At 54.6% G+C, this 23735-nt stretch overlaps 12 protein-coding genes across 12 annotated transcripts; 6 read left to right on the top strand and 6 right to left on the bottom strand.

Moving 5' to 3' along the window:
- Positions 1-790: 790 nt before the first annotated feature.
- N657DRAFT_671072 (Phosphodiest-domain-containing protein) lies at positions 791-3525 on the bottom strand. The gene is made up of 2 exons (XM_062795577.1): positions 1639-3525; positions 791-1586 (listed from the first exon to the last, which is right to left on the bottom strand). Exons 1-2 carry the CDS (start codon positions 3455-3457, stop codon positions 1105-1107), a joined length of 2301 nt encoding a protein of 766 aa, XP_062649075.1. The 5' UTR covers positions 3458-3525; the 3' UTR covers positions 791-1104.
- A 1568-nt stretch (positions 3526-5093) lies between these two features.
- N657DRAFT_633160 (uncharacterized protein) lies at positions 5094-5615 on the top strand (the record flags this gene model as incomplete). The annotated part of the gene is made up of 2 exons (XM_062791194.1): positions 5094-5207; positions 5301-5615. 2 exons carry the CDS (start codon positions 5094-5096, stop codon positions 5613-5615), a joined length of 429 nt encoding a protein of 142 aa, XP_062649076.1.
- Positions 5616-6374: 759 nt separating this feature from the next.
- Positions 6375-8373, top strand: N657DRAFT_655343 (NAC-domain-containing protein; the record flags this gene model as incomplete). The annotated part of the gene is made up of 5 exons (XM_062794592.1): positions 6375-6611; positions 6743-6801; positions 6854-7121; positions 7799-8281; positions 8344-8373. The coding sequence occupies 5 exons, from the start codon at positions 6375-6377 to the stop codon at positions 8371-8373; spliced, it is 1077 nt and encodes a 358-aa protein (XP_062649077.1).
- On the top strand, positions 8342-9032 carry N657DRAFT_644166 (uncharacterized protein). Its single transcript, XM_062792705.1, has one exon. The coding sequence runs from the start codon at positions 8560-8562 to the stop codon at positions 8743-8745; it is 186 nt and encodes a 61-aa protein (XP_062649078.1). The 5' UTR covers positions 8342-8559; the 3' UTR covers positions 8746-9032.
- A 1989-nt stretch (positions 9033-11021) lies between these two features.
- On the top strand, positions 11022-11457 carry N657DRAFT_680044 (uncharacterized protein; the record flags this gene model as incomplete). Its single annotated transcript, XM_062796240.1, has 2 exons — positions 11022-11288; positions 11377-11457. The coding sequence occupies 2 exons, from the start codon at positions 11022-11024 to the stop codon at positions 11455-11457; spliced, it is 348 nt and encodes a 115-aa protein (XP_062649079.1).
- A 2850-nt stretch (positions 11458-14307) lies between these two features.
- On the top strand, positions 14308-15102 carry N657DRAFT_570484 (uncharacterized protein; the record flags this gene model as incomplete). Its single annotated transcript, XM_062788736.1, has 1 exon — positions 14308-15102. The coding sequence occupies one exon, from the start codon at positions 14308-14310 to the stop codon at positions 15100-15102; it is 795 nt and encodes a 264-aa protein (XP_062649080.1).
- Positions 15103-16320: 1218 nt separating this feature from the next.
- N657DRAFT_363051 (uncharacterized protein) lies at positions 16321-17243 on the bottom strand. Its single transcript, XM_062786993.1, has 2 exons — positions 16968-17243; positions 16321-16779 (listed from the first exon to the last, which is right to left on the bottom strand). The coding sequence occupies exons 1-2, from the start codon at positions 17069-17071 to the stop codon at positions 16461-16463; spliced, it is 423 nt and encodes a 140-aa protein (XP_062649081.1). The 5' UTR covers positions 17072-17243; the 3' UTR covers positions 16321-16460.
- On the bottom strand, positions 17244-18037 carry N657DRAFT_362990 (uncharacterized protein). The gene has a single exon (XM_062786992.1). It carries the CDS (start codon positions 17833-17835, stop codon positions 17416-17418), a length of 420 nt encoding a protein of 139 aa, XP_062649082.1. The 5' UTR covers positions 17836-18037; the 3' UTR covers positions 17244-17415.
- Positions 17890-18619, bottom strand: N657DRAFT_644176 (uncharacterized protein). Its single transcript, XM_062792706.1, has one exon. The coding sequence runs from the start codon at positions 18293-18295 to the stop codon at positions 18134-18136; it is 162 nt and encodes a 53-aa protein (XP_062649083.1). The 5' UTR covers positions 18296-18619; the 3' UTR covers positions 17890-18133.
- An 837-nt stretch (positions 18620-19456) lies between these two features.
- Positions 19457-21205, bottom strand: N657DRAFT_655346 (uncharacterized protein; the record flags this gene model as incomplete). The annotated part of the gene is made up of 3 exons (XM_062794593.1): positions 19457-20777; positions 20835-21093; positions 21190-21205. The coding sequence occupies 3 exons, from the start codon at positions 21203-21205 to the stop codon at positions 19457-19459; spliced, it is 1596 nt and encodes a 531-aa protein (XP_062649084.1).
- Positions 21206-21564: 359 nt separating this feature from the next.
- N657DRAFT_644179 (uncharacterized protein) lies at positions 21565-22619 on the bottom strand. The gene is made up of 4 exons (XM_062792707.1): positions 22028-22619; positions 21926-21963; positions 21807-21869; positions 21565-21740 (listed from the first exon to the last, which is right to left on the bottom strand). The coding sequence occupies exons 1-4, from the start codon at positions 22269-22271 to the stop codon at positions 21621-21623; spliced, it is 465 nt and encodes a 154-aa protein (XP_062649085.1). The 5' UTR covers positions 22272-22619; the 3' UTR covers positions 21565-21620.
- Positions 22620-22897: 278 nt separating this feature from the next.
- On the top strand, positions 22898-23487 carry N657DRAFT_680048 (DUF1687-domain-containing protein; the record flags this gene model as incomplete). The annotated part of the gene is made up of 3 exons (XM_062796241.1): positions 22898-22909; positions 22986-23315; positions 23404-23487. The coding sequence occupies 3 exons, from the start codon at positions 22898-22900 to the stop codon at positions 23485-23487; spliced, it is 426 nt and encodes a 141-aa protein (XP_062649086.1).
- Between the last annotated feature and the right edge of the window lie 248 nt (positions 23488-23735).

Raw genomic sequence — 23735 nt, forward strand, 5'->3', positions numbered from 1 at the left:
ATTCCTTTGCTGTCTGACAAACACAAAAAGCTTGAAACACTCTGTCCCTTCTGAATCAGACAATGAGGATTATTCTTAGCGGACGCCTCAAAGCGCGTTCCCATCATCCCACTTTAGCGCGTCACCCACTTTATTTACCGGCCCCACATTAACCACAGTATCTTCTGCGGCGGGTCTGAGTTTGTGTGGGGCACCGATTCGCAGGGGGTGCCGAGATGCTGGGACATGGCAGATGCTGCTGGGTCAAAACAACCTGAAGCGTATTCTTGACATGAATATTTGCTCGGACAACCTACACCAATTCAAGTGGTAATTATATATGCTACAAGTGCTTCGACCGGCTGACGAAAGCCTGAGCATCGATTTCCGCCTGAAGACAAGCACAGCCTCAAATTGCCACATACAAATGGAAAGAGCAGATTAGTTACACACAATTGAAAAAGACATTGCATGGCGTCTCTTTCCGCCGTCCTCTTTTACAATACAGCCCCAGTTTATCCCTAGCGTGGCACATGGCGGGCACTTTCTAGGCATGAATAGGATAAGAACACCAAAAAAGGGAAGGAAGATAGAAAGAGAGAGACAGAAGACGACATAAAAAATAAAGAATAAAATAAATAAAAAAGACAAATATAGAAAATAAGACAGGACCGAAGGGAGGATGAAGATATAATAAGTAGGGAGAGGAAAAGAAGAACGAAGATACGACAACGAGATTGAAGGAAAACGATAACGTTAAACGAAAAGTGGAAGCAGATAACAAAGCGAAAACACCAAGTTCCACGCTAATAACGAACAAACCAGGGCTGAATTGTATGCCCAATCTCAAATCAACTGGGAAGTCATGCTTTGACTGCTGCAATAACGATATGTGGGTAGATAACTATGCGGTTGAACAGCATGTTGTCGCTTCCCGACAACACAATCATTGTGTACCTTGAACACTCCACGGCATTCGACACGACAAACACCGGAACGCCAAATCCGACAAAACGTACCACGGGCCGCCTAACGCCGTATGACACCGCAAATAACGAAACTCCGCCCATTACAGCAGCCAAACCCTAGTACTGTACATCCAACACGCAGTGGCCGGCCGGATGTTTACTCCGGTGAGGCCCCGTCCTCGTCAACCTCACTCTCTCCGTCGCTGTGCCCCGTCACCTTATCCCACCACTTGTTCACCTTTCCTGTGAACCAATCCCAGAAGTCCTTGACCGAGGACTCGACTTTGTCAACGGCAGAGGATTCATCACCGTCGCTGCTGCTGTCATCCCCTTTTGAAGGCGGTTGGGTGGGTTGGGGCTGCGCCTCGGGCTGATCAACGCCAACTGTAATAGTCGGCGTCGGCGCTTCAAGGCCGCTTGTTGTTGAGATAGGGTTGACCAAGATTGCTATTGTTGGCTCGGACGTCGGTGGGCTTGGCATGGAATGTGTCTCTACTGCATCTGACGGCGGATCCAATTTACTGGTCGATGCATCGTCGTGAAGACCTATTGGCTTCAGAGGAAGTCGAAGCGTTCCGTTGTTCAGGGTTGGAGTGATGCCGACCGAGTCGCACAGCATATTGTAGACCTCGATATTTTCTGCCTTTTGGTCAACTTCAGGAACGACGCAAGGAAACACGGTGACACTTACGGAAGACCTCGACCTTGCTGTTGGGCTGGTGCGGAAATGCCGGACCCCGTGCGATGAAGATGGCCCTCATCAGGGGATGTAAGTGATCGTAGCCATGGAGGCCTCTGGGCCGGTACACGTCGCTCTTGGCCTGGGACTCCTTTACGTTCATCTCGTCCATTTTGACGACCGCCCAGCCAGCCTTGGGCACAATCCACAGCGGCGCGATTCGTTCATTCCTGGAGAAGCGGTAGCGTTCCGGCATATCGACATCACGAAGATAGACTTCGAGGTTCGGGTTTCCCTTAGTCTTCTCAACGATGCTCTGGTGAATGTCGAGAAGGTCGTCGTCATTCTTGGGCCTTAAACCGATGAGGGGCCAGCCTTCCGTGTGCGCAATCCTGTTCAGGTCCACAATATCTTCCAGCTGCACAACCCGCGATATATCGGTCGTCGCCATGCCGTGGTCAGACACAACAATGACATTGACAATTTCGGTCAAGTTCCGGTCCTCTAACCCCTTGAACATGCTATCGAGCATTTTATCCACCTTTTGAATGGTGAACCGGATTTCGGTGCTGTTAGGGCCGTACCTGTGCCCATCCGAATCAACATTCGGCACATATGCCGCAATGACCTGCGGACGGTCCGCATCGGGCATGTCCAGCCATTCGAAAATCCGGCCAACCTTCCGATGGAGCATCTCCTTCCCGTTATACTTGTCTAAGTACGTGGGATCCATGTTCAGAATGTGTGCCTCGCTTCCGGGCCACATGTGTATGGCTGTCTTCAGTCCCTGTTTCTGCGCTGTGACCCAGAACGGCTCGCCTCCCCACCATTTCGGGTCCATGCTGAGCGATGCCTCGGTGTAGGAGAAGTCCTCCCCGAATGCTGGGTCCCAGAAACTATTGCCCACAATACCATGCGACTCGGGATACAACCCCGTGGCAATGGTGTAGTGATTTGGGAACGTGACGCTCGGGAAAGAGGGCAGCATGTACAGGGGTGACACGCCCTCTTTGACTAGAGCGTTCAGTCGTGGTGTCAACCCCCTGTCAAGAAAGTCGGCTCTGAATCCGTCCAAACTGATGATGATGGTTGTAGGCGCAAACATAGTGGTCCCGTTGCTCACCAATTTCTGGCTATGCCGTGAACTCTTGCGTTCCAGCGACAGTTTCCAGGCGAGCAGGGCCAGAATCGCGAAGGCGACGGCGATGATCGCGTAAAGCAACAGCCAGCGGCGACAGTTGTGCTTCCGCTTCAATTTAGACTCGGTGATATGCAGGAGGTGCTTCCGATCGACCTCGTCACTATCGTCTCGGTCGCTGCTTTCGCCGGTTGAGCTGCCGTCCTTCATACCGCCCTCCTCCATTTCGTACATCAGCTCGCCATCTTCACCATGCTGAGCATTGTCCAGTAGCCTGTCCCTCTTTATCTTCCTCCTCTGCCGCCTTGCCCTCCGTTTTTCCATGCCAAGGTCTTCCACTGACTCGCCCGGCTGGACAGACGGACTTCTCGATCTCGAGGGCGAAGCGTCGCTTAGGCGCCTAGTTAGCAACCGCAACGGATTCGGTATCGGTAGCCCCGACCCCCTGCGCTGCCTCTCCTGCTTCCTCCGGGTCTCGGTCACCAGCTGATCCAGCTCTTCCTCCTCCATTAGGACTAGCCTGTCGTGTGCCCGCAGCTCGCGGCTATTGCGCGCGCGCAATTGTCGCTCGTCGTCGTCGCTGTCTGTGTCCTGGTCGCTGCGGATAGAAATCGCGTCGGCGTCGTACTCGGAGGGCGAGAGCAGCGAAGGGTTGTGGCCGCCCGCGGTCGTGTTCAACGGCTGGAGAGGCATGTTTGCAGGGTTGGCAATGCTTTCATCGGCATGCGCGTCCTAAACTGTTTCGAGAATTTTAAGAGGTCAGGGCGCCATTGGCAGAGGATCTGGGCAGAAGGGGCGATGAAAATGGATTGACCTCTAAATGTCGTTGGAAGAAAGTTCAGATGATTCGCATCCCAGTTCAAGGCAGGGCATGTTAGACTGCGACACATGATTGGCGGTCATGCTTGATTGGTTCCAGAGCGCTGGGCCCAGTGTCAGGGTTCGGGAGTCGGACAATTCAACTCTGGGTTGTTGTTAGCGCGGGAACTAGGTAACTGTAAGTTACACTTCATCCTCTTTTATATTGACCTTCTTGTATTCTTCTTTTCTTTTCCTCTTCCTCTTCCCCTTCCCCTTCCCTCTTCTTCTTTTTTTTTAAAAAAATCTTGACCTGCTATATATTTCTGTTCCTTATCCTTCTAATATTTTCTTTCCTTTTCCTTCCTTGTTTTCCATGTTTCTCGATCTCTACCTCCCCATTCATATCTAAGGCAGTCTCCCCCATGTGCCGTATAATGACAGGAAGGCGGATAACGTTGATTCTGAGAGTGGCTGGGCGGCTCTAGAGCCGAAGAAGGTTGGCTAGTCCGGTTGGCTGACAGAGTTGCTGGCTGCAAGACCCCATGTATTCATTACTGACGCTCAGGATGGCGGATCAGATAAAAGAAGTGAGAGTTCCTGGCCACGCCTGCGCCTAACTTCAAGCGGCACGGATAACGTTGACGCCTTAGGAGTGCTGCTTCCTACAGTACGAAGATCTACTTGTATACGCGGGTCTCGACACAAGCGAGAATTCATGACCTCTTTCTTGGAGCTACCTTCGAGGAGGAGCTTAACCTCGGAATGGTACATTACCGTGAGTCTGGCACGGCGGAAGCCACCGGGAGCCGAGTATCCACTTAGCCGGTCAGGAATTCGCTCGCTGAGGATCCGGGATGTTGCGATTCAACACGTCTTATCAGTATTCCTTTCGATAAGATTCGGGCCCATATAAGAGTGTATGGTACTTATGATTTAGCTGGGGTGTTCAAGGGTCGAGGTCCAGGATGCGCAGCTATTCCTTGGAGTGCCTGAGTTGAGAGCTGTGCGATCTCAAATGTTAAGAGGAGATGTTCGAATCAATGGGGTTCCATAATAGTGCTTAGTCTTACAGACAAAGGGTAACCAGGGGACTTAAGGATAATTATATCGTAGTGCAAGATTTGGAAATGAATTGAGTCAACGGCAGCAAGAACAGCTTGGAAGAGCCGAAGTTTGGCTCTACATCTAGGGAAGTGGAGTGTCAGAGCTCAGGTCGCTGAGGATAGCAGCCACACCCGGTAGTCCCACGATGTGGGCCCAAAACCCCCATGTCTGTGGCTTGAGCGTCAATCGGAACGGGGGACCAACCATTCCGCAAATCTTGAGCCCTGCCAAATTACGAAGAACGCACAAAAATCGGTCTTGAGATCGGCGACGGCAGCGACACGATTCTTTGCAGCACAACAACCAAAGGGTAGGCCGAGCATTTCTCACATACACTGTTCTAATTCTGGACGACGTGATTATATTTTCTTCCATTTGCGCATCTTGCACTAATACAACCGCCTGCATCAGAACGTCGACCAAAATGGCATCGATCGAGATCGGAGCGACAAACTGGCGCCGCGTCGAGGTTGGCCGCGTGCTCAAGCTCGAGAACGGCGGCCTGGCCGTTATCGTCGAGATTATCGACCACAAGCGCGTATGTGGAACCCGATCTGACTCTCCCGACAACGCGAAGGCCTGCGGAACGTGTGTGCGCGAATGGGATGGAGACTAAAATGTCACGATTTAGGCTCTCGTCGACGGCCCGTCCACAGACGCCAAGCTCGCGACTCCCCGCGGCGTTGTCCAGCTCTCCCGTACTCTCCTCACCCCGATCGTTATCGAGAAGCTCCCCCGCGGCGCGCGGACGGGTGCCGTTAAGAAGGCGTGGGAGGCCGCCGGCGTCGATGCCAAGTGGGCTGAGAGCAACTGGGCCAAGAAGCAGCTCCAGCAAGAGCGCCGCCAGTCACTCACCGACTTCGACCGCTTCAAGGTCATGCGGTTGAAGAAGCAGAGGCGATTCGAGGAGCGCAAGGCTCTGGCCAAGATTAGGGCCTCGGCATAAGGACGGGGTTGCTGCTTTAGAGTGGGGAGCGTTTGGTTCGGCATGGCTTTTTCTGGGAGGGAAGGAAGGTATTCTGGACGGGCTGCATGACCATCAGCATTCGGGCTGCTGGGGTTTTACTCTGCATCGCTTTCGGAAGACCGATATGTCACATTATCAAGGGTGACGGGCGTCATATGGAAAATGCGAAATTGAGCCAAAAACAACCAACCCAACGAGCTCTTGCCCATGCCACAATGCACGGCACGGGAGCGCGCACGTCTGTGAGCTATCAGAGCTGAATACGAAATCCCTGAAAATGCCATGACGGCAATGTTTCTGCTCTATCTGCCTGAATTGTGGTTCAAAAGCAATGTGGTTTGCCTCTGGGAGAGCGAGACATGATATCGTGAGTGAGTTCCCCTTATCAGCGAGAGAGTAACTTTGAACTGGGTATGGGTAAGGTAGCCTGTACGATTACCGAATTGGTACTAGCGCCGACCTCTGCTGCGCCGACTAGGCAAGCCCTACCCGAAAATTGGACCCGAACAATTCTTTCCCACCACGACTTGCCAGCTTCCTCGAACCCCGCGTATCCGATTTAGCGGCATTTCCAAATCAATGTGAGTCCTGCTCGAGCGCCTACCAGCATCATGTTTTATTTTCTTCCGAAATCGTACGGGGAGCTCGAGCATTGCAGCTTGAGGAATGGCTGCAATATTTGCCCTGTTTGTGGAGCGAGGGGAGCTGACCAAAAGTCGATGCTGCTAGCTTTCCAAGATGGCCAATCCCCGCGTCGAGGAGCTTCCCGAGGAGGAGACCAAGAAGCCTACCGTCGAGGAGGATGAGTCCTCCAGCGATGAGTCCGAGGCCGATGCCGGCGACGCCAGCCTCCCCGCCGGCTCGACCGCCGTGATCCACTCCCGCAACGAGAAGAAGGCCCGCAAGGCGCTCGAGAAGCTGCACCTCACCCGCGTGCACGGCATCACCCGTGTCACCCTGCGTCGCCCGAAGAACGTGAGTGCATTTGGGAAGGGGAGTGGGACTCGCGGTCTGGAGCTGCCACAACTCGTGCGGGGCTCTGTCGGACCCATCAGCATTGGGATGCTGGAAGTTTTGGGAACGGAGCGACTGACGGATATGGGTAGATTCTCTTCGTCATCAACAACCCCGAGGTGTACAAGTCGCCCAACAGCAACACCTACATGTAAGTTTTGTCAGCATGATTCAAACTGGAACTCGGAGCTAACCCTGCTCAGCGTCTTCGGCGAGGCCAAGATCGAGGACCTTAACGCCAGCGCCCAGGCGGCCGCTGCCCAGCAGCTCGCCAGCCAGACGGCGGAGCACGACCACGCCGGCCACGCGCACGACCACAAGCACGAGGCTACCAAGGAGGAGGAGGAAGACGACGGCGAGGAGGTGGACGCGGAGGGCATCGAGGACAAGGACATTGAGCTTGTCATGACCCAGGCCAACGTGTCCCGGAAGAAGGCGATCAAGGCGCTCAAAGAAAACGACAACGATATAGTCAACTCAATCATGGCATTGAGTGTCTAGTCTGGGACGGGCGCTGGGGTTGCTTATGGGTCTTCGGGTATATCTTCGTCAAAAAGAAAGTCTGCCAATCTGTGGCGCGCATCTGTGTTGCTGGACAGTTCGAGCCGCAATATTGATGAATTGTCGAATCTAGGCTGTTCCGTCATGCTTCTTTCCGGTGCATCTTGCTGCGCGTCGTTGCTTGTTCGTCTCGACGAGGGCTAGAGGGAAACTGTGCTTCATGTTCCAACACTGGACTAAGTGCTACAATTTGCTAACTTTCAATGGTGTAGTTTAAAACAATTGCATATCGAAGAAGGTATCATTTTCATCTAGAGTTTGAGACTTGATTATTGTTGCTGCGACTGCTGGAGGCCTTGCCGGTTCATTCCGCGGCATCACGTGACTGCACATCTCGCCGGCAGAGGTTGCTTGCATTCGGCAAACTCGACGCAACGACATCGATCAAACTCCCCACTCCCCGACCTACCCAGAACCACCACAAAAATGGCCGCAGTAAGTCCCCCGACTCAATTGACACTTTCCGTTTGCTAGAGATGGGTGTATGGCCCATTGGCGAGGAGGAGGGGAGCTAGAGATGTTGCGGGTTGGATCGAGAGGTGCGGAATTGAGCTAATTTCGTCTTCCTCCTCATCGCAAAAATACAGCGAAGCGCAGCTCTCAAGGTCGACTGGGCCAAAATTACCACGTCGCTCGGCCTGCGCGGCCAGACGGTCGCCGGGCTGCAGGCCTTCAAGAAGCGCAACGACGACGTCCGCCGCAAGGTGCAGGTGCTGTCCGAGCAGCCCACGACTGTCGACTTTGCCTACTACCGCTCCGTGCTCAAAAACCAGGCCGTCGTTGACGAGATCGAGAAGCGCTTCAACGCATTCCAGCCCGCCACCTACGACCTCAACCGCCAGCTCAAGGCCATCGAGGCCTTCGAGGTTGAGGCCATCAAGAACGCCGAGGCCACCAAGGAGAAAGTCGACCTGGAGCTCAAGGACCTCGAAAAGACGCTAAAGAACATCGAGGAGGCCCGGCCGTTTGAGGATCTCACCGTCGACGAGGTCGCCGCTGCGGAGCCCAGCATCGATGAGAAGACGGCTAAGCTCGTGTCCAAGGGCCGCTGGTCCGTGCCGGGATACAAGGTATGTTTTACCCCTTCCTTGACTCTATATGTACGCTGTTTCTGGGCTGACTCTGTCAACAGGAGAGATTCGGCGACCTCTCTGTGCTATAAACCAAACTCGCTGCCTCGATTCCCCTTTTCCTTTTTGTACTCTAGCATTGTAGATAGCCCGAGCGCTGGGAGAGGGTTCTTCGCCGAGAGGGAATTTCACCTTGTTAATCAAGTCGCTGCGCATCCGCATGGCTTCTCTCAATTTTATCCTTGTAGGATCTCGCTAAGTAACTGCAGCCACCTGTCATGCTATCCCTGATTCTCAGGACCGCCCTGTTGATCGTCGCCCTTCGCGCAAAACCGCCCCCGAAATTCCATGGCCGGTCGTTACCTACCAACGCCGTTCGTTCCTCCTTTGCCGGGCCACAATCGAATTTTCCTGGCCAGAAGCCCGTTCTCGGAGATCAGGTGGAGTTCCGAACCGCCCTTTGATTTAGCTGGTTTGATACCATGATCAGGTCACGCAGTCCGTCCCATGAGGCCAGACCAAGATGCAGATAGATATAGTGTCGAAGAACCCGTGGGAGGCGTAAAAAACCAGGGTGCGGCTGTGCCACCGGTGGCGTCGCAAGGCCAACAACCATTGTGCAGCCTCAGTCCAGGAAGTGGTTTGCAGGGAATGAAGTCGGCGGTCTCCGATGGGCTGGAACCTGAAGAAGGCGGCACAACTGAAATTCGGCACGAATGATTGAGAGCGGCAGGTCTGCGCCGAAGCTATGAGACATGACGACCAGGACGCGAACTGGAAAAACCACAGGTAAGGCGAAAATCTGAGGTAGGTCGGCTTGAGATTGGAAGAATTATGCTTGGGCTCCGGCCTGCCGGCGGCCAAATCGCTCGGCTGGGGCCGGCCAGAACAACTGCTGATGGTCGGCGCTTAGCGGGAGAATGGAATTCAGACCGGATGGAACAACATATGTGCAGACCCGGCTTAGCTGCACCGTATTTGTCTGCAGGCTTGTGGATGTAATCAACGGATCTTGACTCCCATGCATTGATGAAGCTCCGACACTGGGCTGACATGATTGAGAAACCAGCCCGCCGAGAAGCTGGCCAGGCCGCCGGGGTACCTCCTTCTCGATTTAAATTTTGAATCAAGGTAAGGCCGCCCTCACAGTGAAGCGTCCCATTTCCACAGCAAAGGGTTTTGGCTGGTTAGGTGTTCCAGGTTTCAGTCTCATGAGACGACCTGGCCATGATTTTGAACTTCAGACAGCCGGCCCAGGATGACCATGAATCAACCAGAAAGGCTCGGAGGTAATCCCCGAATTCAGGGCCGGGCAAACAATGAGGCCACCCAAATCGCCAGAACATTCCATATCTTTTGCCTTCTGCCTCTGGCCGCCGATCCGGCTGTGCGTCCTGCGTCCCCAGTATGTGACAGAGGGCAATGGCGAATAACACCTTGGCCTAGTATTCCGTGTGGGGTCCGAGAGCTTTCCCTTACTCTTGACACTCGCAACGCCTGAGAGATATCTAGCTGGCCTAGGTACGAATTTGGCGAGAATCAGGTGGATTGCGAAACTTAGGCGCAAGTCAGACCATTTAACTCTCGGCCGTCTTCCTCACTTCCATTTTGTGTGAATAATGCAGATCTTATTGTGACAGAGACGAGCAAAGTACGAACTCGTAGTTTCATGCGTGACAACATTTTGGAGTGTTGGACTTCCTCACTTCCATTGATTCTCCGAAATAGTTGTCTGGTTTTGAGTTGGAGCAAGGTAAAGGAGGCAATTAGTGTCGTTTACTGAGACTCTAAGGTGCAGCATAACTTAGAGAATGCCCACCGTCTCACACACTCTGCATCTGTTCCGAGGCAGGCTTCCACGTGTAACATTAACTGAGGTTGCCGAGATGCAGTGTATGTCAGAGGTAAGAGTGGACAATGGTCATGTCACAGCCATCATTATGGCAGCAAGGACACTGGATGACGCCTCGTTTGAAGGTTAGGGCAAGGAGACAAAGGGCAGATCCTCGGAAGTGCCCAGGTAGGTGGTCAGCCGTAGCCTTAGACGGAATCAACAGTGCTCAATGCCTAAGGTAGGCAAAAAAAAAATAGAAACCGAAAACTAAAAAAATCAGGTGGGATGAGAGGTGGTTATTGGGCGCCGAGTAAGTTGCCCGTAACCACACTCCACTATCCTCACTTCCAACAGTGGCAGAGCCAGTAAAAGCGAGGCTTGGGCAGCCTTCACAATTTTAACAGAATCCCATCCTGTAATCACCAGCCGGTGTTTCAGGAGAATGTCCTCAACTTCCAATCTCAACGACAACGACCGCTTCCCAAGTCGGGTAGCCTCAAGGTCAACAGCGCTGGTCACCAACCCAGGGCTTTGGGATGAGTTTCTTTTCTCGTGCCACGGGGTCACCAGCGACTCTCAGCGCCACACATACGCTAAGTAAGTCCTTTGTTTCGCCCTCATTAACCATTACCCTTAAATGTGTCGTCGTTTGATCGCAAGCCGCTCGCATCATAAGCATCTGTTTGTTTACTTTGTTCTTTACCCCTGAACGCTCGGGAGAACCCTAACCCTTCTCCCCACAACCTCCTGTTGCCCAAAACCCCTTGGCAAGCTCCGCTTTGGGAATTTGAACTCCGAGCGCGAATCTTCCGCTCAAGGCCGCCAAACTTGTATCTGCACCACGACCTGGAACACCTCAACTTCCCTCCTATCTTGAATCATCCGGTCCCTCCATTATCAGCAATAATGGCAGTCTTTCAGAACCGCAAATTTCGTTCCGCGGCCGACTCCAACACATTTGGCGCGCGCTACCGCTCCATGATGGCCAAGCACCCTTTCCTACTCTTCGGCCTGCCCTTCATGAGCGTCATTGTCGGCGCCTCCTTTGTCCTAACGCCCGCTACGGCTATCCGGTACGAGCGACACGACAGGAAGGTTCGGCAGCTGACGCGCGAGGAGGAGCTCGGCGTGGGCAAGGCCGGCAGAAAAGTCGATATTAGAGAGGAATACTACGTGCGTTTACCTACCCGAGTTCGAGGCGTGGTCCGGTTGATTGGCAAAGGTACGGCTCTTGCTGACTTGTGCCGCTTGATCTGAACAGAGGTTGGCCGCCAAAGACATTGATAATTGGGAGCAGAAGCGTGTCAAGAGACTGAAGGGCGAGAGCGACGGTATCTTGTGAGGGAACCATTGACAATTGAACTCGACTGCAAGAGGAGGAGGCTATGCCAGGAATGCATATCGCCGCTTCGCTCCACCTCAGGAGGAAAAATTCCCGATCGCGGGTTATGCTTAAAACCTCTCGATCGTCATCGATGCCGGCCCAGTCTGGTTGGACTGTTGGGCAGGGCTGGGGCTGCAGCAAAGAAGCTGATACGGGGGCACAAATCGCCCAGGACTGCCTCAATGCTGTCGACTTAGGCAGCACCGCCGATCATTGATCTCGACCGCCATACCTCTTCGACACCTGCGCCGGGGAAGTACACACAACACCCAGCCGCTGCTGGGAACAGAAACCAGGTGCAGGTCAGGACAATGGCTGGTGTAACGAAGCTGTTCGTCCGGATATCAGGAGCCATTGTCGGTCCATGGCTTTCAATATCAACAATATATCCACAGCAGCGTGGTTACAACTTCATTGCATATCGCTCATGTCTGAGCCGGAAAGTTGCAGGCCCCTGTTGTCAAAGGGAGGCAGATCTGCCTACGGCCGCCAGCTTGGCCTGCACAATGGATTTGTTACTTGTAGGGTGATTGGAAAGTCGAAACCATGAAGTCGAGAACACACAACAGTTGTCCATGTATCATTGGAGTGCAAGAATGAGGGGAAGCTGACTGGGGGATGTCGAGAGCATAACTCACTTGTTGATGCTTCGATCAGCTTGCAATCATTGGGACGCTCGAATCCCTTCTGTTTCAAAGTTACACGACGATGCGTCGATGGAGATAATAGCATAACCTAAAGAAGGGAGCATCCCAGCACTTCTGGCCGGACAGTCGTCCGGTGGCGATTCATGTTCGAATCGGTCGCGGGCCACGACCAGTGAACGGTCAAGCGGGACCATTCGTTTCCCAGACACCGCAGCATCGACGAAGGTTGGGGTCCTTCGTAGTCAGAGTACCTGTCCATGACTACTTTTAGGGGCTTGGTTGACATCAGCACCATCATGCGAGTCAGGAAGGATACATCAGGCAGACGGAAGTCTGCGGGGTGTCGATATCAAATGGAAGCCTATGAATGTTGACAAGACAGATGGGATTACACAGTCAGACCAATGGCGAATCCCGAAGCCAGAATCTGAAAGCCATCGAACCGAAACCGAGTAATCCGCTGGACCGCTCCCGAGGCCATCGTGCGGTGCGATCGCAAACCCTTTGATGCAGATGGTTTTTCGATGTCAACCAAGCGCAACATCGCGACCATCGCCGCTTGCAAAGTTTCACACGAAACTAGCTGGTCCTGAGCGATAACCAGTAACCCCGACATGCTCATCGTTCACCGGAACGAATCTAAGTAATCACTAATCACCCACCAATGGCAGGAACTATCTCTCGAACTCGAGGAAGAGCGCAGCAGCGCAACCATGGCCGTTTAAAGCTCCACGCAAAGCCGGTTGTTCCTGACAGCCAGCTTCGGATAGAGTGATGATCGTGATTCCTGTTAGCTGCGTTGGCCTCTGTCGTGTTTCGATGCACGACACACATACTAAGCTTCGGGATTCCAGCAAGCATCGCAGCAGCAGCTCTCATTCGCGCGCAGGTATCGCGCTATACGTAGGGATCTCCGGATCAACCACACTGCTGGAACAAGACACCTCTGCCGGTGGCTGGTGCCCGATTCGGAATCTGCCAATCATAGGCTCAGAATGTCATCTCGCTCAAAGGAATTGCTGAGGGTTGCTTTCAGGTCCCATGAGCAGATGCGGTTCGTTTGCCACACTTCAGGCGGAGCAAATAATCCTCAGGTTGAAGACCCGGCGGTGAGGGCAAACACGAAGGAAGTTGTATGTCGATGCGGGTGTGCTTTGCGATTGCTGATTCTCACTGTTCTGCGCCTTGCGATCTGCTCAGGCCGTTGAACAAGACCCGCCCCGTGACTTTGGCGTTCACTGCTCCAAGGTTTTCCCAGCCGTTGCCTGTAAATACAGGCGGGTCAAGTCGGCCAAGGCTCGGGTCGTCCAAGCGACGACGATTCCAGCGTGCTGGTGAATGCAAGCCGTTCCCAGTGTCACACAGTGGGGCGGGCCTACTGTCCCGCTAGTGTAGTAAGGAAGGGCAGTGGGGTTGAAAATCTCCACTGGATTTCTTTGCAGTGCTGGATGACGTATCCGTCCGTCAATCCAGTTTCCTACTACGAGGGTATGAACCACACGCGAAGGATCGATGGTCTCAATCAGCGGCGTCTTCTTATTGACGGCGGGTTCAGTGACAGGAACAGTGCGCAGGAACGTGGCTCTTTGTGTTAGCAGGAGCCTGCCGCGGTCTTGTTGGTACGGGAAACGTGGTCCCGTTCGTATTGTTTGACGGGTTTGCGTTGCTGATGTGGTGGCTTTGTCCATCAAGCTACGATCGCCGAGTCGATTTGCTGAGGCACCCCTCGCCGGCCCCTGCCCTGACCGTGGCCGCCCATGCAGCATGGCTGAGATGGTGTGCAGCTATCACTCAGTGTGTCACACCCGACTTGTCATTCCTAGTCAGCCACACTCCGAAAGCCCGAATACGGCGTATGGTAGTCGTCCGATTCTGTCTGCCCTGCAAGGTACCGCACCGTCTCCGTCATGCCGGGCGATCGGCACCATGGCCCCAGAAGCTGTCGTCAGGCACAAAGCTCGGAATGCCGGACCTGCTTGTTTATAATATCTCAACCCCCTCCCGGTCCGGCCGGTTGGTTTGCCCAACCCTTTGTCTTCCAGGCTCACCAACAAACAGAGCCATGAACAGGCCCAACCCCAATAGACAACGGCCTACAGCAGACTAGATCGGCAGTCTCGCTCATACTCCGAGCAACCACTTAAGGCTACCCATTCGCGTGATGTTGTGCGGCATACACTCTCCCTCAACTCACCACCTCCTCCGCTCTTTCCGGAGTCACAAAAACCTCAGGAGCAACAATTATTCGGAATTCCTCAACCGTCAGGACGACATGTTTCACCACCGACACGTTCCAAGCGACGCCAGCTCGCTCGATTCCAACAGCACTCGGCGGCCATCAACTAGCAGTCGGACAACAGAGATGTCGATCGACTGGGATCCCCTCCGCCTACACCCGCCCTCTCTGGCCCATGGCCCGACTCCACCACTCCGCGATGCCTTTGGGGAGCAGAGCTCCAAACGGTACCAATCGCATGAGCTGCGGCACGTTTGCTCCAGTCACACACTCCGCCAAGCACCATCACAGCTTCCACGCTACCCAATTTCTTCCGGCACGGTCATATACGATGGCTTCGACTTTGGCTTCAACAACAAGCCCACTCGCACCACCAGTGCCACCATCAGCAATGTCAACGAATCCGGGCGGAGGAGAGTTCCCTCACCAACGCCAAGCGACGCGAGCAGCGAGTGCAGCTTGAGCATCGGCGGCGGGTCATCCTGGTCGGGTCCGGACGACGAGATGATGGGTCGGAACACTGGCGGCCTGGCCCCGGCGCCCGCACCTCGCCCCCGCCCCCGCCCCCGCCCCGAAGGGACCCACCATCTAGCCGGTTCGGCGGGACTATTGGACGGCGATGCGGAGTACTTCATTCGCCGTGGGGGGTGGAAGAGGAGGGGTATCGTGTTTGTCGATTCGAACCCCTTGGCGGGAGAGGAGGAGACGTGGGAGATTTGATGGAGACCGCACATCTTCTCTATCCTCGATTATCTTGGGTTTAATCTGGCTTGGGTAGTCGGACAAGCATTGCATTGCATACTACCGGCGTTGGGTTGCTACTGTTGGGGTTCACTTCACAGGTTGGATATGGTACTGAATCATGGATTCCGAGACGGAAGGTTAGATACAACACGGACTGCACCGTTTCCTTTGTTATTGGCATTTAGCGGAGTCATGGACGGATGGATGGACGGGATACATGACAATGATACCACGGGTCTGGGCCATGCGCTTTGATTTTTGGCATGTATACTAGATATAACTAAAAGTCGCCAGCTGCGCTGGCAAAGCACACTCACAGCACATATGATTATTCAAGTCGAGCAGCAACACGTCTCACATCCTGCGTCTAATTATGGTTACGGAGTAATCTCCGGTGATCAGCTGCTTCTCAAGCTGTTGACTCAGGTTGCCACACACTTTATATTCACAAATGTTTCACCTAGAGCACTGCCCAGTTCCAGACCCAAGAGCCCCGTCTCGTCCGATTGGGACGTTGCCCACCCCGCTATCTGGCGAGTTTTACATGATGCTCGGATTCGCCGCTCTACCGATCCACACCCATCTGGTGATGCTTGGCGTGACTTGGCCCGGTATTGAATCGGGTTAGCTGACTCCAATCCCGCTCACCTTTCGCTCCCGGCAATTTTGCCCCGCATTTCTACCTATCCCTTTGCTGCCCATATTCAGCTCATCACGTCGCACCGGCGTGATGACTTGTTGCAATCGAGGGTCACCCGTGGCAAGAAAGAAATTGCATCTAGCATCGGCTGAAGAATTTTGCCTTGCTTCCTCCTTCTACGCTGAAACCTCAACCGGAGATAATCATCGATGTCTCATCACGCTGCTTATTGGAGGCATATCGGCATTCAATTCAACAAGAGCGGTGAACCTGAAAGGGGTGTTCAGAGAGTCTCGCTCACCTGCCATCATCTTCAACGAAGAAACCGCCTCACCAATTTCTCATCTCCCTTTCCCTGTTCGTGCCTGACACAAACCTGGCAGCACCAAGCTGGCGCCGACAATCACAACCCTAAGCACTCCGCATTCGGTCATCAATGTCTTGGCCGTGCCGCCCCCCGAAGTGGCCAGCTACCCACGCCAGGCACAGCCGAATCTGACCCTCGGGAGTGAAGCGAGACATCGCTGACCGGAACACATTGATGACGACGAGGCGGCGCCTGTCTGAGGTCAAGTGACCGCAAATATTGGACGCCCTGGGGGTCGCTAAGCCTGTTCCTACCTGCCCCTCACGGATCATGCAGGTATGCGGGACTGCAACACTGCATGGCACATGCACGACATACCGGATTCAGTTACTCTACACAGCACGCCAGAGACAAGGGAACGAAAAAGGAAATATTCAGCGATTGTTTTCTATTAATCAAAGTCAAAGAGAAAATGGAATTATCAGTACGCCCCCCAGGCCTCTCAGTCCACCTGGGTGCGGCAACATTAACCACTGGCCTCCGGCCCCTCAGGACGGGCGTGCCCGCCTTGATGGCCAACCTCGATAGCCGCGCCCCGCCAGGCTGAGTCGCCCAGATGGCGATGGCGATCGTGTTGATCCCTCGTAGTTGAGGATGCCTTCGGGCGCTGGGAATGACGTTTGCGGGCCGATGTAGCGGCCGAATTCTGTGCGTGCGAGAGGCTTGTCAGTTTTGTCATGCTCGGGTGGTACGACAGAAGGGCATATGCCAGGTCAGGGAGGCTTTGATGCAGGTACCCGACATTTGTATCAGAGGATAGGCTAGGGGATTGTGCGGTGTCGTAACCGAACAGATGGTTGAGACATTGGCGATATTTGAGAGGGAGAGGCTGACAAGAGAACGCAACTTACGGAACCCATCCACCCACAACAAGGCGCGATACCTCCCCGACGCGCCCGTGGCATCAATTTCCGGAAACTCAAAACTCCACGGCACATCCAAATCTCACCGGGAATGTCCACATCCAGCTCTTCCGTCCAGAACCCCCCATCCCCGGCTTATCGATCCCTTTCAGCGGGCTGCTCCCTTCAACAAACATCTCGGCCGGCGGACGAGGCTGATGAAACCCCTGCCGTTCAGCAAACAATCCTCCTGCATTCAGCGGTCCCGGGGCCTTATCCCTATATTCCTCCCCACCCAGATTTCCCGTCACCTTCCATTTGATCTCGGGCGGGTCGCCGCCGGACATGGTAAACCCGTACTCCATGATTCTCCGGAGCGTCTTCATCTCGTCGGCGCTGAGGAGCCGTTCTGCTGGTTGCCCATGTCGTCGATAGGACAGTCAGCACGTAGCGCTGCCCGGGCGCGAGCCGGACGGGGTAGGTGTCGTGGTGCGAGGTGGCCGTCGCGTTGCCCGGCCAGCTGCCGAGGAAGGTGTTGTTGAGCCAGACGGCGCTGGCGAAGGCCGTCCCGCCCTGCGTGATGAGCGTGAGCGAGGTTTCGGTCCCCGTCGCGGTGAAGTGGCCACGGTAGAGCAGGGTGCCCGAGTGGAAGCCGTAGTCGGAGGCGAAGAGGGAGGTTGGGGTGAGAGGAGCCTGGACATAGGTGTTATTTGTGGAGGCATGGCCTGCGGCGGGCCAGGCGGCTTCTGAGTCGGCTGGAGCTCGGGGAGAGTCGAGGCACTTCCAATTAAGTGCTGCGAGTTCAGGGATGTAGACGGTCGACGGGGGGAGGTCGACTCGGGCAAGCCAGTTGCCGTCATCGGTGCTTCGTATGGAAGCGGGGTCTTGTTGATGACCAGCAAGCCTCGCTTCAACAGGAGTTCATGCGTCTCACCCAGCGCCCCATACACTACAGCAATGATTTTGTCCTCGTACTTCTGCCAGGTAAAGATCTCAGCAGGGCAGTGCACCAGAGTCGTGTCTCAAAACCGGATAATCGGTCACGTGTATTGTCGTTTCGCACCCGGGCATTTGTCAGAGCACCACCGAGGGCAGGTTCCGTGAGCTGTCCTTTGGACGTGGGCAGTGTGAGGGTGTAGCTGACCCAGGCTGTACCTCTCAGTATGCCGTCTTGCGCGTGACACAGAACGACCTCTTAGGCCCGATGACGGCAGTGACGGTAAGGTCTCGATTCGGGCTATAAACGCCCGCCCTGGAACTGAGCTTAGGGGTGGCTTCGAGATATTCCGGGAACACTTTGAAGAAGTTGGCTTGAAGCATGGTTCGCTCGCCGAGGAGGAACAGCGAGGTGTTGTCCCATGTCGGAGGCGCATAGCTGGCTGGGTCGCGCTTGGATGCTGCTATTGGTCTGTTGTCTGGGAGGCTGAGCGCATCTCTGACAGAAGAGACCAGCGGGCATCTGAGGGGTGATATTGGGTGGACGTGGTGCTGGTTTTATTGTTTGTAACAGAGTGCAACTTGGGCACGGGTTCCCTGTTTGCTTAATGCTGTGACAAGGTGGTGATACCGTGCCGTAATGCGGACCCCTGGTTGGACGACAAGGCGAAGAGATTGCAATCCTCACAAGGGAATTGTGAGTCGTCATCTGTGACCTGGATTGCAGTGACCGATTTCCCGCCTTGGTAGTGCATGTTGACTCACGTATGTGTGCCATGGCGGACACTCAGTTGGACAGTTGGATCCTTTGCAACGTGACTGAGCTGTTCTTTAATCAACCTCTGGCGATTGGGAACCTACCTACTTTAGCAGCATCGACCTTTCACCAAAAGAAATGCCTATGAGCCCTTGCAGCCATGATTCCGAAGACTAGGTAAACGGGACGCAAAAGCAGGGGCACTGATATTACACGGCCGCTTTTGCCTTGTGGATTTTTGCGAGACGGACAGCGTCCTGTGGTAACTAAGTGAAAGGGGAAACAAGACGGATACCACAGTGATACGTGTTTGAGTATTGTCCCCATCGATGTCCTACGAGTTCATCAAGCGGTTGTGCCAGGATCCCCACAGAGACCACTGCAAGGTGAAAGACTCTTTGCCGGTGAGACGTCCTGTGCGGTGATGCTTCGTCTGGCGACAGGGGCACACTCCCTCGGTGAGCTGGAAAAGTTCCCATGTTCTTTGGGGGTTATATGGCGTTTCTGAAGAGTCAGCACAGCGGTCAAAGGACATTTTGAACATACTTGTTGTAGCCCGAGCGAAGTTGAACCACCCAAGAGGTTCGGCCGGACTGACCTCCAACAAGGTCCCTTCGTGCCAAGGATGCTGCATTGTACTGAATCCGTGCTCACGAATTGGACATATCTTCGCTAGGAGTGTCTCGCAATGACGACCGGTTGAGATCCGGCACATGCTAGACGTCTCCCATTGGTCCCAAATGCCGGGGTTCCAAAAAAAGGGCTTAAAATTGTGGTTCGCTTGTCGACTATACGTCGAACGACTGGGTCTCCCACCCAACATCAGAACCCACCGGCGTTGGGTTCCCCGACAGCCTGACCACCCAGCTAGGAGGAGTCGAACCAAGTGATGGTGTGCTAGATGTGGAGTTTGCAGACGTCGCTAACGACTCTGGGACGCTGTTTTTCGGTTTCGATTCCTTCACCTTCAATCCTTCCTCCGCCTTCGACCCTTCATCCTCCTCCGGCCACTGTGCCGCAGAGATCATGCCCACCGGCAGTCCGTCTCGTTTCCACACTTGCCCGTCCTTCATGACAAAACTGACCTTTCGCAACGCCTTTGGGTCTTTCCTCGGGTCCGCATCCAGCGCAATAATATCCGCCTGGTTCCCCTCGTCCCACCACCCAAACCTATATCCGCAAGCATCTCCGCCACAAGCGTGCCACCCGTTATAGGTGCCTGCAACGAGAACATCCTCGACAGGGATCCCCGCCTCCATCATGATCTCCAACTCCCTAACGTTCCGCCCATGATTGAACACGCCCGTGTCCCCACCTGCAGCCACCCGCACGCCTTGATCGAAAGCCCTCTTGATCGCCGCTTTACACCTCTCAAACTTCTCCTCGCCGGCGTAGTAAAACTCTGCGGTTGCCAACGTCGGGACCCAAATCGTCTTGTTCCTGACCAGCTCTTGCAGCAACCAATCCATCACCCCGGCCGAGTCCTCAAACACATGCTCCACGCTCGTGACCCCGGCGATCGCCGCCGTCACCGCCGTCTTTGCGTCCCCGGCGTGCGCAGCAACGGGGACATCCGCCAACCTAGCCTCGCGCACAATCGCAGCCATCTCCTCATGCGAGAAGAGCGCTACGGCCGGGTTCCTGTCCCTTCTATCCGGCGGGAACAGCACCCTGCCCCCAGGTCCAGGAACATCCGGCGGGAACCGCATCACCCGCCTCCGATAATCCCCATAAAACTTGATGATATCGGCCCCTTCGCCCACCCTCCTCCTCACCGCGGCCCTTACGCCATCCACACCGTCGGCCACATCCGCGGCCCGCGGCAGACTCAGGCCCAACCCAGACCCTTTGGCATACCGGTTCTCGGTCCGGATCTCGTACCCGCCGCTGCTGGCGATGGCCTCGGTGGCGACAAACATGCGCGGGCCGGGCGTCAGCCCGCGGTTGACGCAGTCCCGGAAGCTGGCGTCGGCGCTGCCGAGCGCCTCGGTACCCAGGTCGCGGTAGGTCGTGTAGCCCGCCAGCAGGGCGGCGCGGGCGTGGTTGGTGGCGCGGACAATGCGTTCGATGGGGGACTGGTCGCGCATTTGTTGCGAGTGGAAGCGTTCTCTATCGACTGGTTTTAGTGTTCTTAGTCTAGGAATGAAGGTGGGGAATGGTACGGACTTGTCCGAGTGGAGGAAGATATGGGTGTGCGAGTCGACCAAGCCTGGGAGGACTACTTTGCCGCGGAGATCAATGTCTCGCTCTGACATAGTCGACGGGAGGTCGGGGGTATTGCGGTTGTGGAGGCGGACAATGGCACCGGTTCGGGTGTTGATCAGGATTGAGAGATTCTCGAGGAAGGCTTTTTGGATGGGGTCGAAGAGGAGCGAGGTGTGGACAGTGACGGTGTCGCGGGTGGGAGGTATTGTTGGCTCTTCTACTGGCGAGGGACTTGACGAGGGGTTGAGGTCCAAATCAGAAGGGCATTGGAATGTTCTTAAGGTAGCCGAGGCGGCGTCCGCAGTCGGCAAAGGACGGTCGGTAGAAGTCATGTTTTCACTGCAGGATGAATTATGTCGCTAGCCGCCAATTGGCGTCGGGGCAGAGATCTCCAGTGACCAAAGAGATGTGTGATGATCCAGTGAATTTTGGGCTGCCGGTACTCGCTGAGGAGAATTGAAGTGGTTTCGCTCGGACTCAGAGTAGTTCTTGTATCTTATACTGAGTACGAAAGGGAAGTGCACACTGGGTCATGATGTTACGTTGTCAGGTGCGGGTTCGGCGGTGCACCTTGTTGGCCAACCTGCTCGGGTAACACACCCCTGCTTCCCTTCACCATGACCTCCAACTCCAACAAAGCGGTGAGCATCCAGGCCAAAGTCGCAAAAAATGATCAATCTGATTTAGATCAGGCCCCTCAAACTCGGCAGTATCGCATCCATGACATTCGCAACTCAGATTGGCTCGTTACATGTTCTTGCCGGGCATGTTCTGGCCGCCCTTCTTGTTGAGTATCGCCTTATCCTCGGCCTGCAGCTCAGCATCGATATCCGCCCCACGGCTCGGCTTGTTCCCATGCTGGTTGGCCTGTTCCAGATTGGCAGGGTCAGAACCCTCTTGTCACTGCTGAGATTCTGAAAGAGCATGGCTTACTGGGAGAGTCGGGTCTTTCTTGTGCAATGCTGTCTCCTGGGATTCCTCTGCCTCTGAGGATTTCTTATAGTACAACGTCAGCTTCGTATAGGGTGTGATGAGGCACTTGCTAGTCTCACCTCGGCGGCTGCTCGGTTAGCCAGGGACCGTTGGTCCTCTGATGGTTGTTAGTAATCGCGCAACGTGCTGCAAGGTCTTGCAACAGAAAAGGACGGGCATACTGGAGTCGTTGGATTTATGTGCGTGCGCAGTTCCCTCATGATACCGGGTACCAGATCCCATTTCGGACGCCTTGGGGTTCCGCTGGTCACCGGCCTCATAGACCTGGCTGTTTCCAACGTTCGATTGACCTGACATTATAAATTCATGGATGATGAGAATGTTGTCAGTGGTGATCGCTTTGATTGCTGATGTGAACCCTCTATTACAAGAGCTTCCTTTAATTATTGGAGTGTGATGTGACATGTGTTGCTCTACACATGTACGTCATCCCGCCCACGCCAGACACACATAGTGGGGAGAACTTGCGGAAGGCAAGGGACCGCCCACGCATGTACGTCATACACGTACACGTGTAACATCCGGAAAGGAAAAAGGCAGTGATCTGAACATCAAACGAAAGCCTTTTGTGGTCTCAGGCGAAGGAGGAAAGCTGGAGACGTGGGCTTTGGTAGACCCTTCATCCCATCCGAGCACCATACAAGCTGCCAGGACCATGCGCGAATATCAGGTAGTTGGCTCGTAGGTAGTAGGTTTTCCAGATTCGTTTGAGCATGCGATGCAGTCTTCGAACATCAATGCAAGAAGCTCGGGTATGATGCGATGGTCCTGAGAAACTTCTGAGAAAGCCGCAACTAGGGTCTCGGGAAATCTAGCCGGACTCGCCAGGGTATCGCCAAGCCGTTGCCAAGCCGCTACAGCCCCATGTTCAGCCGTCTGGCCCAAGCTCCTTGCCAGCATGGGGAGCTTCGTTGTCCCGAGAAACCTCGCGTCAACATCATTGCCTGCTCATTCATCGCCAGGGACCACGGACCCCGAAGCCACAAGACAGCCACATTTGATATTGAAAATTTACAGAGCTATAATTCAAGATGTTTCGATTTGTGAGAACAATGGAGCTGTTTTCCCTCGGAGACGACATCCACTTGCCAAAGTCAAAGCCCTAACACGTGACTGCAGCACAAGCCCCTCGACATCATCACCCTCTTCCACAAAGCCAGCTCCCCAGCCTCCATGAGGCTCGCGGCGGCGCTCAGGCAGGCCTCTGCCGCCGCCTCAGAGACCTCGACAGAGGATCAGGCCAGCGACCACACGGCCCAGACCAACGCCGTGGGCCGCCCCGAATTCAAGCTCGAGATCACCGAGACCCCGCCCACCGCCGACCAGCTGCAGACCATCCTCGAGTACGTCGGCAAGCAGCGCATCCCGACCATTGTCAAGGGCGCTACGGACCAGGCGGATGCCCTGCGCAAGTTCAAGGAAAATTCCGAGAGCTTCCAGAGGCCTGTGGTATGTTCTCCTGTTGTTGCTGCTGCTCTGGATGCGTTTGTTCTGGCTTGCTGCAGTCTGACTGACATGTTGATGCCATTCTCTGCAGGTCGTGGATTGGAACAATGGCAAGGCCGCTGCGGGAGGCAACGAGTCGGAGATTCTGAAGATGCTCAATGCCCTGCCCAAATAAGGGCAGCTAAACTGACTTCTCTGTATGTGTCTTTCTCTTTTTTGGTGTGTCTTAGTTGGGAAGAGGGCATTTCCTCCGTCAGTTCATGATCACTTTCCCCACTCCATTGTACCCTTAGACGACAGGCTGGTGTCACTGCTTTCTCTTGAGAGATTAAGTTCTGCTTTGGACGTCATGATCGCTTGGTTCTGATGCAGGTGACCTGAGTTGCCGCGCGTCGTTGATCGCTTCAAACCGGCCTCCTCACC

Source organism: Parathielavia appendiculata (genome assembly GCF_033297405.1).
Source record: "Parathielavia appendiculata strain CBS 731.68 unplaced genomic scaffold N657scaffold_4, whole genome shotgun sequence".
Lineage (NCBI taxonomy): Eukaryota > Fungi > Ascomycota > Sordariomycetes > Sordariales > Chaetomiaceae > Parathielavia > Parathielavia appendiculata.